General features: G+C 41.4%; 1 protein-coding gene across 5 annotated transcripts in view; it reads right to left on the reverse strand.

Moving 5' to 3' along the window:
- Positions 1-15,386, reverse strand: part of CEP295 (centrosomal protein 295) — a 45,981-nt gene that overhangs the window by 9,885 nt on the left and 20,710 nt on the right. For 4 of the 5 annotated variants that reach the window (XM_045293174.1, XM_045293175.1, XM_045293177.1 and 1 more), the window contains 9 exons: positions 14,723-14,944; positions 12,273-12,362; positions 12,040-12,143; positions 10,253-10,390; positions 9,554-9,651; positions 5,755-9,208; positions 5,152-5,329; positions 4,867-5,010; positions 1,013-1,168 (listed from right to left, as the gene is read on the reverse strand). In XM_045293174.1, the coding sequence (XP_045149109.1) occupies positions 1,013-1,168; positions 4,867-5,010; positions 5,152-5,329; positions 5,755-9,208; positions 9,554-9,651; positions 10,253-10,390; positions 12,040-12,143; positions 12,273-12,362; positions 14,723-14,944 (4,584 nt within the window). The remainder of the gene's footprint in view (positions 1-1,012; positions 1,169-4,866; positions 5,011-5,151; positions 5,330-5,754; positions 9,209-9,553; positions 9,652-10,252; positions 10,391-12,039; positions 12,144-12,272; positions 12,363-14,722; positions 14,945-15,386) is intronic. The other variant, XM_045293176.1, reaches the window with a different exon arrangement.

A 15,386-nucleotide genomic window follows, 5' to 3' on the forward strand; every position in this document is an offset into this window, starting at 1 on the left:
GCTAGGGCTCGGCCTTCTCCGCTAGGGCTCAGACACCTCACAGAACACAGTACAGACACGTTCTCCGGAGGACGAATGTCCAGCCTGAACTAGTGAGCTAGAATCATTAATGGTGAAGCTCCTCAGCATACTTTGGCCATTTTAGCATTTGTTATTTGAGTGCTCATCAGACTAAAAATAAGTATGTCAAATTTGTTTATATTTTATATATGTACTAAATTATGTAATTATTATAAAAGATAGCTCTTTTATCCTATATTTAAGTTTTGTTTGCTGACAAGCACTGTTCTGAGTAGAATTCACTTTAAGTCCTGCCAACATTAATCATTAGGGATTGAATTTATATTTTGTAGTATTTTCTTGTATATCTAATCGTGAAGAATTTTAAGAGCTTAAAAGCACTTCTGAATGTCTGATTACTTAATGTGTTCCTTTCAGATACCGCACACACTGGTCTGTGTCGCGAATGTCGCAATGTTAACAACGACTCCACAGTGAACTATAAAAAGTTGCACATAATTAAAAACAAAACAAAACTCAGTCCTATGTATTTTCTCCTAGTACTTATTCAACCATTCAAAATGAAATCCTACTTTCTAAAAAAGCTACATTTCCTTCACTCAACCTTATATAAAAATAACACATGCCACTGATTAAAAAAAAACCCTCTAAAACACGAGTGTATAAAATATGACTTAAAGCTCGCTCAAAAGTAAACCTGTAAGAATAGAGATTCTCCTTTCAGATAGGTTTCTATACAAACAAGAATTATTCTTCTCATTTATGTTATCAACTGCATAGGTTTAGCCTACCATACCTTTCTCAGAAAATCAGGACCCCTGGCACGGAAAAACTTCTGGCATAGAGGTGCACAGCATGGGTGCCACCATGAATGTTCCCCTACCAATAATCCTTGAGCTCATTTACCATGCAGTGGTATATCAAATCATGTTATCTTTTTGTATGTACCCTTGTGCACAGCAATCTCATTTTCCATTCACTGATCTCTCACCCGCTTCATCAGAGTCATCCCTGGAGACATTCTTGTGGGTACCTGGTAGATGATGACCAAGAGAGTGAAGGTCCGCAGAGCTATCAAGTAAACTGTGTTCTCGGCTTATGGACACTCTCAGGAGATCTCTGTCTTGATGACAGAAATCTCTTTTACCTGGGAAGGAAAAAAAAATCACCTCATTAGATTTCCACTTAATTCTCAGCCCTGCAAAAAAACTCCAACAAACTCAGTGCCATTGAGTGGGTTCTAATTCACAGGGACGCCGCTGTATGGCGAGTAGAACTATCGCTGAGGGTTTCTGAGGCTGTCGCTTTTTAATGCGAGCAGAGAGCCTTATCTTTCTCCTTAGGAGCTGATGGTTTTGATCTGCTGAACTTCTGGTAGCAGCCCAATGAGTTGTAACCACTCCAATGTAGAATTAGTCAAAACTGAAATGGCAATTCAGATTATAGATAAGAAGTATGTATACTAAGGTGGCCAAATAACCAAATGAATTCAGCATTTGTGTAAAATGACTTGCCAACTTTAAACGTTGAATTGTTTTGTGAACGTCCAGTTTCTAAAGCAGTGGTTCTCAACCTCCCTGATGCCGTGACCCTCTAATACAGCTCCTCATGTTGGGGGGACCTCCCCAACCGTAAAATTATTTTCGTTGCTACTTCATAATTGTAATTTTGCTACTGTCATGAATCGGGCGACCCCTGTGAAAGGGTTGTTCAAACCCCACAAAGGGGTCGCGAGCCACAGGTTGAGAACCATTGTTCTAAGGAGACCATGTCATGAACCTATAAACTCTGTATGATGGAAACATTTACATTTTGTTATGGAATGGCCATTGGTTTTCCTCACATCTGGGAAATCATGACTATAAAAGTATTTCCTTACAAAGAAAACCAAAAGAAAACAAGATTGTAAAGACCTTCTGATGTGTGTAGCAAGAGAGTAATAATTGGCTTGTCTTTCACTCATACCTTCATATTATTTTACTTCAGTTTTCAGAAGAATTGTTAAATGACACTTATTTTTGCTGTTGAAAATGTACAAACCGAATTGTGAAAGTCAGCCAGCTCCTTGACTGACAGGGTTTTTGAAAAAAAAAGAAGAAAGAAAACGTACAAACCAGAATATGATCTCAATTAAACCGTTTCTACACGAACAATTCAGGGGCTGTGCTACATTCAGGTTGAAGCACCACCCTCACCCTCCATTCCTAAATTATTCCTTCTGCATCAACTTCCACTCTCTGCCCCCCAATTCTTGGGTCGTGTCGGACCATCATCAATTTGGTCTGAACATCTCTTTAAAAGAAGATGATGCTCATACAGACAGTCTTCTTTTTTAATGACACCTCGGCTTTCTAACACTAGACTACACAGCAAAGTTGACTTAGCACAGGAAAAGTGCTGGGGGAACTTACTAACCATTGATGGCATTATTTGGAATAATAAGCATTCAAAACATATGCTTAAAAAAAACCCTAAACTCACTGCCATCGAGTCAATTCCACTCCCAGAGACTCTGTGGGACAAGTGTAATTGTCCTGGTGGGTTTCCAAAATTGTAAATCTTTATGATACTGGAAAACATCTTTCTCACACAGAGTGGCTGGTTCTGTCAAACTGCTGGCCTTGCAAGTAGCAGCCCAATTTGTATGCCACCCGAACTGACCTGTGTAATTCTAGTAACTATGCTGTCCTTGGTTAAGAAATTGGCAAGAGGCTTTATTCTGGGAAGACGGGAGAGAACCAGCAGGGGTCTGTGAGGTGCTCTAGTGTGGCAGTTCGCACCTGGAGGTGGGTCCATGGGTGTGGCTCACTTTGTGACACGTTACTGAAATGAATATTTAAGATCTTACACTTCTCTGGATACAAACATAAAAACAAGCAAAGGGGTGGGAGATATGAAAAAACCTGAAAGCCGGTTTGTTGTGCAAAACCCCAGAAACACTTGGACTAAAAGGTACCAGGTATTATAAAAAGAAAAGGTAAATGTGAACCATGGAACAAGAATGGGGAAAAATGCTTCAAAGAAACTACTTGTGAGGACCTAATGCCGGGGGCTTAAGTGGAGAGGAAATGTTCTGAGAATGATGAGGGCAATGAATGTACAAATGCGCTTTACACAGAGGAAATGTTTTGAGAATGATGAGGGCAATGAATTACACAAATGCGCTTGATGTATGTATGGATTGTGATAAGAGTTATACGAGCCCCTAATAAAATGATTTAAAAAAAACCCACCAACGACAGAAAAAGAAAAGCCTAAAAAAAAAAGAAAAGAAACTACTTGTGGCAGTCAGGCGCCTCTCCACCCCTCCAAGCCGGTTCTGCAGGGCCAGGCGCTGAGCAGAGAAGCCTTATCCTGGGGAGAAATCAAATCTGATACTTTGAACTGAGGCCTATCAGGCAAAGAAAGGAGGTAAGGCTTACAGGGAGTGGCAGGCTGGTCCAAGCAAATTAAAGGTATTCAAAGAAAGGCTGCATCAACAGTGAGATCTCCAGACCCCCCAGGTCCGGCTCCATGCTACCAAGAGCCAGCCTGTATCAAGCTTGGAGGGTCACCTTTCGAGTAAATTGAACTATACATTGCTTCAGGTAAAAGAACTACAGACATTAAATCCAAAGACCCCAATGAAAAGCCAACTTCTTCAGCGAAGTCCAATAGTAAATTATACCTAATCACACACTGAACTTCCACCTTGCCTTTTTTTGCATGCCACTCAGTACACAAGGCAATAGTGAGAAACTTACTAAATGTCATACAGAGTCAACAGGAAAACCTCAGACCAACAGCAAAAATGCATGGGACCAAAGCAAACTTAAAAACTAAACACAAATATCCAAAGGAGATACGTAATGTTTTATATTCAAGGAACAAAAGCCAGATGCTATGAAAAGGGGGGAACAAACAAACCCCAGAAGAGTTAGAAGAAAAAGTTGCTGTTACTATAGTAACCGTGCTGTCATTCTGCAGAAATGAACAGGAAGAAGTGTAATAAAAGCAGAGCAGTGTTTCTTCTTGTTGTGTTTACTACCATCTCTACAAGGCACAGCGGTCGCACCGGCTGCTAACCCCAAGGTCTGCATTTCAAAACCACCACCTGCTCTTCGGAAGAATGACGAGGTTGTCTGCTCCAGCAAAGGTTTACAGCCTTGGAAACCCTCTCTGTCCTCTATAGAGTCACAACGAGTCAGAATCCGCTTGATGGCAATGGGTGGGTAGTACAGTGGATTAAGTGTTGGTCTGCTAACCAAAGAGCTGGAACTTCAAACCCTCAGCCACTCTATGAGAAAAAGATGAGGCAGTGTGCTTCCATAAAGACTGACAGCCTCAGAAACACTATCAAGCAATTCTACTCTATCCTCTGGGGTCTCTGAGTCAGAATAACTCTACAGAGTGGCTTTGGGAAAACTGTCTTCTTCGATCTTCTCTGGGGAATGTATCCTAAGGACCTCTGTCATATACACAGGAAATAGGTGCATCTGTAGCCTCTAAAGGAGCCCAGGTGGTGTAGTGGTCACAAATTGGGCTGCTGTTTAACACCTCCAGCTGCTTCAGGGGAGAAAGACAAGACTTTATTCTGTGAAGATTTACAATCCTGGAAACCCGCAGGCAGTTCTACCCTCTCCGATAGGGTTGGAACTGCCTCGATGGACAGTGAGTCTGCATCCAGCAAGTTGGTTTACCTCATTGGGAAAACAAGCTAGCAACCTAATGCAACCATTTTCTTACATCTAAATTGTAAACACTGTTTTACACAAACCATTATTGTTTCTTTAGTGATTACTTAGCTTCTCTTTTAACAACAACAAGCATGCTGAAAAATGAGGTTTTGTCAACCCTTCTATTTACTTAGTATGGAAGCTCTGGCACTTCCTGGTGATTCCACTTCCTGTATTGCACTGAGTTCATGCTGGTGCAAGTCTAATCCACATTGAACTTTTGCTAGAGGTGGCTTTGAGGATCTCCTACCCAATTCTTTGTTCAGATGTTCACCTATCAAGGCAGACAATGTTAGACACAATTAAAAAAAATTATTACCATGGCATACACTTCTCTTTAGTCAACAATGTACAGGGACAAAAGCAATGAAAAAGCAAGAGAAAGATGACAATCCTATATGACAAACGGTCTTACCACTTGGCGTGGCAGCGGTAACTTCTGAAAGCAGTTCATGGCCACCAGAGCCATTCCTATGTGCGTGATTACCACCTTCCGGATGGTCTCTGGCTAGGTCTTGGAGACAAGGAAACCACCCTCGGAGCTGCTCCATCTTCTGGCCTTTTAAGTCATCTTCTAGAGGAGGCTTGCTTGTCTGAAAAAGCAAGCGGTAAGAGGAGAAAACAGGATGAAGGAACATTTGAAGAATTCTTCATTAGCTTTATACCACTGTTCTTTAAATTAGAACCAAAACCAAATAAATAGTTCTACCAATCACACTACTGCAACTTCCCCTGCTGATTAAAAAGCACCTGGACCTAAAACTTAGCTTCTCTAGTACCTGTTCGGGGTAATAAAAATGATACAGAAACGAGATAAAAGAGAGGGCTGCAGAACTATCAATGTAATTAATATCATTGAACACATGGTTTAAAATGGTTAAAATGGCCAGTCTTTGTGTCACAGCTTTACCACAATACATTTTTTAAAAAGCCAAAAATTTTGTTCCTAGACCTAGTTCTGAAACTAATATTTAACTAATTTCTGTTCACTTCTCTTATATTCAAGTTTAAAACGTACCTGATTGTCTTTAAAGAAATCCTTCAAGGTCTCTTGATGTTTCTGTATCTGTTGCTGCAGTGCTGTTTGTCGATGGACAAGCAATTCTTTTTGGGCTTTTTGGCTATAATGAAGTGCTTTTCTTTGTAGATTCAACTGCTTCTGAAGTCCCACATTATCTTGTTGAGCTAAGAGAGGCTGTGAAAACCTCAAAGTAGACTGTAATTCAGGGGTCATAAAATTGCTCGAGGGCGCTTTCTGTTCGTTGCTGGAGGACTCCCTTTCACATATTCTTTTAGATTTGGCTTCAGCAAAAGGCAGTGGGATAAACGACGGCTCCAGCTCTTTGGGCAGAGTCAGAGAGAAGAGAGTGTGCTCACAAGAGTCACTTTTGCTCAGCTTGCTTTGTTTGTTTAAAAGCATTTCTTCCTGGGTTTTCTCACTAGAACACTTCATTTCTCTTTCCAAGTCCAATTGTTCTTGAAGTGCTATCAAATTATCTTGTTGAGGCAGACCAGACCAGGGTAAACTCATGAGACTCACAAGGGTTTCTGGAACCTCGGGATCATTTGAGGGAATGGTGTTGCTACTTTTCACTGGAAAAAACTCTCGGGTTCTTTCAGCGTCAACAGGTAGGGCCACCTGGGGTAACAATGAAGAGGCATTGACCTGCTCAGATGATACCCTCTTCTCTAACTGACTTAGTCTTTGTGAAAGCAATTGTTCTTGGACTTCCTGTGCAGATCGAATGGTTCTCCTTTGTACACTGAGCTGCTTTTGAAGTGCTGTCAAATCACCGTAGTGAGGCAGGATAGAGTGCTCACCAGGTCTCTTTTCCTCGGGTCTACATGGCCTGGGCAAAACCTGAGTGTTCTCGCCAGGAGGAAGAGCATATGGCAGTGCACCTAGTTGTTCTTGAGGTGTAATCAAGTTATTTTGTTGAGGTAAAACAGGCTTTGATAAATCCAAAAGCTGCTCGGGCAATCTTGCTATCTCAGAAAGACTTGAGGAGGTTGCATTCTCAGTCTTAGGTGGGTAAGATTGTTGGATTCTCTTCAATTCAGTGAGAGGCGCTGAAGCAAATGAATGCTGTGCTACTGAGGGTACAAAAGATGTGGCACCAGCCAGTTCAGGAGATATTTTTTCCTTCCACCCACTCTGCTGATGTAAATGTAATTGTTCCTGGGTATCCGGTCTAGACTGGACAATAGATTGCCTCTGTGTCGCTAACTGCTCTTGAAGTGACTTCAAGTTCTCTTGTTGAGGCTGGATCAGTTGTGATATCCTCAAAAGTCTATCCTGCAATTGTGGGACCTGAAAATGGCTTGACACAATTTCACTGTCACTCTCGATCAAGACTGGTTCCTGGACTGTACCAGCAGGAGGCAAAGAAGTTCCGGCCTGGGATAAGAAAGAAGAAGACACAGCTTGCTCGGATGATTGATTTTCTTGAGCTTTCTGGCCAAACTGAAGAGTCCTGTTCTCCATGTCCAGCCACTCTTGGCGTCCTTCGAAATGATCTTTTAGGGGTGTCTGTTGTGAACATCTCAAAGGTCTTTCCTGAAATGCTGGGATCACAGAATGGCTTAAGGAAAATGAACTGTCATTTTTGAGTGACATGAATTCTCGGGATCTTTCCAATTCAGCTATCTGGAATAGGGATGAAGAAGGGCCCACCGGTTCAGCAGAAAACCTTTTGTCCATTTCACCGTGTTTACGCACAAAATCCCAAACTGCTTGGTTAGTACCTTGTATGCCCCTTTGCATGTGAGATTGTTCATGCAGTGTTGTCACATTTTCGTGTTGTCCTAGCTTATGCTGTGGAAAACCTGGAAGAGATTTATCTTGAAATGTTGGGATTACCATATGATTTGAAGGAATTTGACTCGCTTCAGATAAAGAAAGGTTCTGAATTCTTCTAGGTACAGGTTTGGCAGAAGCTTGTGAAGCAACCGAATTTTGAGCAACGATGGTTGAGAACAAAGGACTCATCTGCCCAGAAGCACTGACCTCCAAATTACTCTCTCTGTGTACAAGTACGTCGGTCTGGGTTTCATGCCTAGCCTGAAGAGCATCCCTCTGCACAGTCAGCTGTCCTTGAAGGAGCTTAAAACAATCCTGCTGAGGTAGGAACCCACGTAGGAAATGAGAAGACTGGTCTTGAGAGGCTGGCATTTCAGACTGGCTTGAGAAGACTCCTTCCTCACTCTTTGATAAGTACTGCCGCTGGCCTTTTCCAGCTCTAGTTTCTAAAGAGGACAATGATGGGAATGTGCGCTGAGCCAGCAGAGATGGGGTGGTAGAGGAGTCAACAGCCTGCTCAGAAGATACACTTTCATCCCATTCCCTCTGTTTCTGTACACATAATACTTCCTGAGCTTCTCGTCTAGCCTGAAGCACGTCCCTTTGGACATTCAGCTGTCCATGGAGAAGTTTAATTTTATCTTGCTGGGATAAATCAGACAGTGAAAAATTCAAAGGCCTCTCCTGAATTTGCGGGAACACAGGATGGCCTGCGCACACTGCAGTGTCTTTCTTGGATAAAGAAGATTCATGGATTTGCCCTAATTCGGCTTTGGCAGAAGGGAGTGAAAGAAATGAACGCGGAGCTACCGACGGAACAAACAGCGAGATGTCAAGTTGCTCTTCCAGTTCTTTCTGCTTGTGCAGAAGGAACTGCTCCTGAGACTCCTGTCTTGCTTGATGAACTTCCTTTTGTAGGTCCAGCTGTTCTTGGAGAGCCTTCACATTGCCTCGCTGGGCTGTCAGATGTTCTGAGGAGAGCAAGGGCCTGTCCTGTGTCTGGCTGACTATAGAGTGGCCTAAGGAAAACACACTTTCGCTCTTGGTTGCAAGGTGCTCCTGGGCTCTGTCGTGTTCTTCTTTAGCAGGCAGAGAACAGAAAGAGCGCTCAGCAACCAGAGGCAGAAATGAAGAGGCCTCGGTCAGCTTAGAAGACACACCTGGACTGGGATCGGGGAGTATCTGCTGAGAGTCTACACTTTGAAGCGCCGCTGCCCTAGGTATTTCTCTAGCATTCTGCAATATTACGGGCCTATAAGGTGACAAAGCCCTCGAAATTGGCACTGATGTATAAGGTCTCTGCTGTGTTTCAGCATGTGGGAACAGCCTTAGATGTTCTTGTGGTTCCACACATTGTCTGGCTAAAACATTTGATGCTCCGAATGTTTCCACCATTTCTGCCTGTCTTTGAGAAAAATGCTTCTCTCTTGGCACTTGATAATGACTTTGTTCTAACTGGGATATCTGTACGGGATGCAATTTGCTAGGACTCAGCTTGGGTCTCTGACCTTGATCCCGATGTTCTGATATGAGAGTGGGCCTTTCAGCCTTCTGAGGTGGTGCGGAATCAGGTATGGTTGATGGAGTTGACACAGACAGGTACCTTTCTTTTAGCACAGTCTGATAATCATGTAATTGTTTGCGGGCAGCTTCAATAGACTGTCTGTGTAATCTAACAAAAATCAAACAAACATTGTTCTTTTATGATGAAAAAACAACAACCCCCCGAAGTCCTTTATCCTCAAGTGTCTATACATTAAATATAACAAACAGCAATCTAGGGTTGGGCACAATCATGGTAATATGGTTACAATCACAGCCAAAGGAATGACTCTCACGTTGCCATGAGAAACCTATTAGCTGTAGTTCTAAGGGAAGCCCAATCAGATCCTCCTCGACACGAAATAATGCATCCTGATACGCAGCCACATGCAATCACACAGAAAGTGTACCCCAGGGTTGCCGCAACGAGTGAGAACCCCTTTGTGATGATGGGTGTGGTTTGGCGTTTGAGTACCTGCTCTGCTCTAAAAGCTGGTGCTGATAGTTATGAATCATCTGCCTGTGACTGTCTTCATCGGAAATCGTGGCGCCCGGTTCGGGAGCAGCATTCACCTAAGAAAAGACACCACCAACCATGAACACACAAACTCAGAAACAAATACTACTGTATCTTAGATAAACTCAAGTTCGGAAATTTGAATTTTCAATTCAATTTTCTCTTTCATGAAAAACATAAACAACGCCCCCTGGCACTTCTCATTATAGTAAGGTGACCAGATTTTAACATTGGTAAAGCGGGACACCATCGATAAAACTCACATCCTGGCAAAATAGCCACATGGCAGCCGAAAACCGTATACCCTAGCTTGTCATGCATTCTTTCCAAAAATCGGAACTTTTAAAAAATGCTGCGGGATGCGGGGAAAATTGCTAAAAATTGGGACTGTCCCGCAAAAAGTGGGACGTCTGGTCACCTTACATTATAGTTTTAAGAAAGGAAGCAACCCATTGTTCTCCCTGAGTGCCAAATTGACAGACACAGCATATGCATTATATATGTAAATCACGGTCATAGATACTGGTACCCCAGAGAAACTGAAAGTTGAAAGTCATATGGGTACATACTTACACATACACTAAAAGGGGAGGGAAAAAAGACGAATTTCCTTTCGAAATGCTATATCTACGCAAGATGAGCCTTCCTGCATCCTACCGTGGACTGTGGAGCTTTTCTCCTCCTTTCTTCTTCCAGCTGGGCCTTGAAGCAGTCAGCTTCTAATTTTAACTTCTGTTGTTCGATTTGCTCCAGTAATTCCAACTGCTTTTGCTTCTGTTCTTCTATCTCTATTATCTAGGTGACAGAAACACTACCAGTGAAATAAACTCTACTAAAAAGTCACAAGAAATTCACTCACATAAAATTTATTCATCACATTAAAAAGCAAAAAAGTTTTTAATCACCAAGAATACAAGAAGTGGGGATTTTTCGCTCTGCTATGGCCATCGCCAAAGGAAGGAAGCAAGAGACAGGAAGAAAAAACAAGCACATTACCAATTTCTATATTCGGATAACTCAGGTCGGCAAACTTTTGAGATGGAAAAGCCAATCCCGTCACTCAGAAAGATTTAAAAATTATTCCAGAGTCATAAATATTTTTACAAACAAATGAAATCACCATTATCTGAATAATATCCTTTAAATAAAATAGACAGTTCTATTTTCATTTTCAATTTTACTTCAGAGTTACATGTTTGGACCAAAAGAACAGCACAGATGGCTCAAGAGCCAGAGTTTGCCAGCCCCTGCGCTCTAGAGTGTTAACCAGAGAGCATTTATCTGAGAAGAAATAAAGGCTGAAGGAATTTCCACTACCCAGGATATTTTCAAAAACTAACTATGGCTAAAAACTGACTGGCTTAATAATTAACCCGTGGGCTTAAATATCATTAGGAATTGTTTAAGTTTTTAAAAATTTAAAGCAGGTAAGGCAACCATTTCTATTGGAGGTGATGAGAAAAGTTGGAAATGGACAATGCTGTGCGTCGTTTGTTACAGGGGACGCAAGGCACGTCACTGGATCGTACACTTAAACTGACAGGCACAGCAAATGTTTTGTTTGCTAGGTTCGTTTCATTACAATGCCTAAAAGAGAGACAAGAATGATAGGAATAAGGTTTAATTTTTAAAAAAATGTATTTTAAAGGAATTGTAGAAGATCTAGCTGTCTCAAACTGCAGGGGCCCTGGTGGTGTAGTGGTTACACATTGGGTTTTCATCTGGAAGGTCAGCAGTTTGAAACACCAGCTGCTCCTCGGGAGAAAGGCTGGTCACTTTGAGTTGGCATTGACTCAATAGCAGTAAGTAAATGAGCTGTCTAACATTACAATAGCACCCATTTATTCTACAAATTTCTGAGCATTTGCAATGTATAAAGAAAGCATTTCACCAGAAACCAAACTCAACTAAAATTACATATTTATGTGTGTGTATCTATCTATCTATCTATCTATCTATCTATCTATCTATCTATCTATCTATCTATCTATCTATCTACAGAGAGAGAGCATGAGAGCGTGAGTGCAGTGTCTTTATACATTTTATAGGTAAAATGTTTCTGCGAGGGAAACCGGTTAATTTGCCTAGCTGCTAACGGGAGAGTAAGCAGTTTGAGTCCACCTAGAGATGCCTCGAGGAAAGGTCTGGCAATCTCTTTGTGAAAACAAATTATCCACCGATAGTCTGGTCCACAGTTCTATCTGTCAGAGATGCTGCTGCCACAAATCGGTTAGAATGCACACACAGTTCAAGTATAAAAAGGTAGAATGCAGGAAAGATAAAGTCAATTGTACTAGCAAAGAACGAAGTGCTTCTGCTATTTTTAAAGACACTGTAGAAGAGATGGCATCAAAAGTAGTCATGCATAACACATTTCATTGGTCGGACAAAATTAGTGTAAGTAAGGGGAGAAGGAAACTTTTAAAACTAAAATTTCAAATTACCTGTTTCTGCCTTGCTGACATTCTAATTCTGGCTGCTTCTTCTTGAGGATGAAGGAGAACTGAATTCTGAACTACCGTTGTGAGAGGCTGAGTCTCATTTACTTCTAAGAGAATTCCCAAACAAAAATGAGTTTTAATAAGTTAGAACACCACCATAATGCCTTTTTCCTTTGATTGATGACATGTCATTTTATTAGATAAAAAAAGACACAAAAACCAAGCAAGCTTAATACCTTGTTGCTTTTCGGTGTCTGTGGTACATGAAAGTGTCTTATCTTCAGTGCTAAGTGGTCCAGACTCAATTGTTAGTGTATCACTTTCAACTGCAAAAGATACCATTGTTATTATGAACATAATGTCATTGTCAAAGGAATCCTGGTGGCCGAGTGGCTTGAGTTGTGCTGCTAACTGCAAGGTTAATAGTTTAAAACCACTACCTGGTCCTTGGGACAAGGGCGGGACTCTCTAGTCCCCTGAAGAATTACAATCTCCTAAACCCACACGGGCATTTCTAACCCACCCTACAGGGTTGCTATGAATCAGCTGGGACTCAATGGCAGGGACTTTGGTTTTTTTGTTTTTAAATTTTTAATTATTGTCAAGCTTAGCTCTAAAAAAATAGTAAAACCAAATTTGGCATTTAGAGTAACAATTCAATTCTGGTCCACCTCAATGTTGTACTTAGATACAGCCACTTTCCTGATGAGCCCCTATTATTAAACTCAAGCCCAGTCAGTCCAAGAAAACAGATTGACAAAGTATAAATAAAAGCACCGTGTAGAGGAAAGCTGATAAAAACGCTAAGTCCATAGGGTTTCAAACACAAGAGGAAAGGAAAAGAAAAAGCAAAGGACTGTATTTTTTGGTTGTGTATAGAACCAGATCAGAGAAGTCAAAGCAATTTACTTGGACCCTCTTGGAGCAGTCAGCAATTGCTTCCATTATTCAGCCATTCACTTATGGGCTCGATGCTGGGGACACTGAGGAAACCAAGAAAGGCAGCAGAGGAAGTTTTACAGTGTTGAGTGAGGAGCAGAAATATTGTATAAATGCCCCAGCAAGTTATGAAATTAGAAATTACGTCAAGTACTCTAAAAGGGGCAAAAAGGAGTTATGCTACAGAGTGATAGCACAACCAACCTCCCTGCTGAAAGAGGGCCACAGTAATAATGAACTCTGATTTAGACTGGTGGGTCAGATGCGTGCTCTCTGAAGAAATGGCATTTAAGCAGACCTCTGAATCAGCTAGGTAAAGACTGTCTTTCCATAAAGATCAGCAAGTATAAAGATCCCTGAAGGATTAAAAAAATGCAGCCCATTCAATGTGTATGGGGTACAGTCAGGAGTGAGGAGAATAAAACAATTTGAGCTGGAGAAAGTCTAATAATATAGAAGGGCTTCAAAAATGGAGTGGGAAATTTTCATAATTTTAAAAATTTCATTTTCCTTGATTTTGTGAAAACCCCCCACATAGGTTATGGATTAAATGTGAAAGACCTCCTGGTCCACTTCTGAGCTTGCAACACCAAAGTCTCTTACTTTTCTGGCCACTCCTCTTTTAACTACTTTGCTGTTTCTTCTTTCTCTAACCATCCAGCCTAGAAATGCATGTTTGGGAATGTAACATTGTGACATCCGAGGAGACGGAATTGGGGCGCTGACACAGAAAGAGGAGCTATGAGGAACGAGCTCGGAGCGATGCTTGTAGGGGTAGCAACAAAGATGAAGGGCAAAGAAACCCATGAGAAGAAAATCAGGGAGGGGGGTAAACCAATTAAGGATGGTCCCAAGAAGCCAAGTGAAAATATTTCAAGGTTCCCTATTATTCTTAGAACAAAAACCAAGTTCCAAATACAATTTTAGACTCATTTTAGAAGCCTGGTAGCAAGACTTCCTCACAAATTCATATATCTTTGAATTTGAGATAAAACTTTAAGCAAAAAAAAAAAAAAAAAAAAGAAATTAGTTACATTATCCCAATTACCAGATACTTGTAAATAACTCAAACAAGGAGATAGGGTTGGCTTAATCTCTGTAACTTCTGAAACCAAATATATTTAATAGGTTACTTATTTACAAAAGAAATGTTCTTTTAATTTAATAAAGACAAGTATCTGGTAGCATGTGAATTCAACACAATGTAAAAGTCATTGCCACCTTCTTATTTGTTGATCCAGGAATTCACTCCTTTAAGGAAATGATGAAAGATGCCGCCAGAGACCTCAGAAAAAGGACGCTTACCGCAGCACAAGAATGGCAAGAAAAGCTGAAATAGTTTAAAGTCTTGACAATAGGAAAGTGATTTCGGTACATCAATCACGACAGAATTTATACTCAAAACCCGAAGAACCACGGCCATCCAGTCAATTTGGACCCATCTCGACCCTACACAGGGTGTTTGAGGCTGCAAACTGTTACGGGAGCAAATGCCTCATCTTTCTCCCGCAGCGCAGCGGGTGGGTTTCAACCACTGACCTGACAGTAGCACCAGGGCTCCTTAGAATTAGTAAGTATATACATGAACAATAACACACAGAAAGTAGTCCAGAAAGGGAGCCACTAGACATTTTAGGACTTGTCAGAGATTGTGGGTCTTATTCTTTGATTCTTCAGAAAAGAGCACATTTTAAGCAGTCTTGAGATGGGGCCGGGCGCTACCCGTGAAGCTCCTGGAGAGAATCACCTGGTTGCTGCCCAGGGGGCAGCGCGAGCTCCTCACTGGTCACCGTTCCTGACTCCACCGTTGGTGCTGTGCTCCGGGCTTCACTAGTAGCTGTAATCATTTCACTTTCATCCTCAGACACAGATTGTATTGTCCAGAGAGATTTTTGGCTTCGGATCTTATTTAATAATTTTGTAAAAAGAATTTTTGAAGGGACTTCTTGGGTCTTCATGACCAAGGGAACTAAAAGAGAAAGGAAAGTGGGCGGGGAAACATCTTATTCAGCATCTATTAAAGATTAGGCAAACTGTTCTACCTTATCCTTAGTTACTGATCTAGCTAGCTACTAACGCAAACAACACAATGTCATTTTTCTCAGCATTTGCAATTTACCAGTATTCATACCAAAGCTTTAAGACTGGTTATAATGTTATAACCAGACATAATTCTTTGATTTAAATAGTAAAAACCAAACTCAGTCATCGAATCCATTCTGACTCATAATGACACAGTAGGGCAGGGTAGAATTGCCCTGTGGGTTTCAGAGACTGCTAGCTCTTCACAGGAGTTAGAAAGCCTCGTCTTTCTCTCCCTCAGAGCAGTGGGTGGTTTCAAACTGCTGACCAGGTGGTTAACAGTCCAACTAGTAACCACCATGACACTAGGGCTCCTCCAAAAGTGCAAC

This window comes from Echinops telfairi, unplaced genomic scaffold (genome assembly GCF_000313985.2).
Source record: "Echinops telfairi isolate 266 unplaced genomic scaffold, ASM31398v2 ScPeMD7_1713;HRSCAF=2227, whole genome shotgun sequence".
Classification (NCBI taxonomy): Eukaryota; Metazoa; Chordata; class Mammalia; order Afrosoricida; family Tenrecidae; genus Echinops; species Echinops telfairi.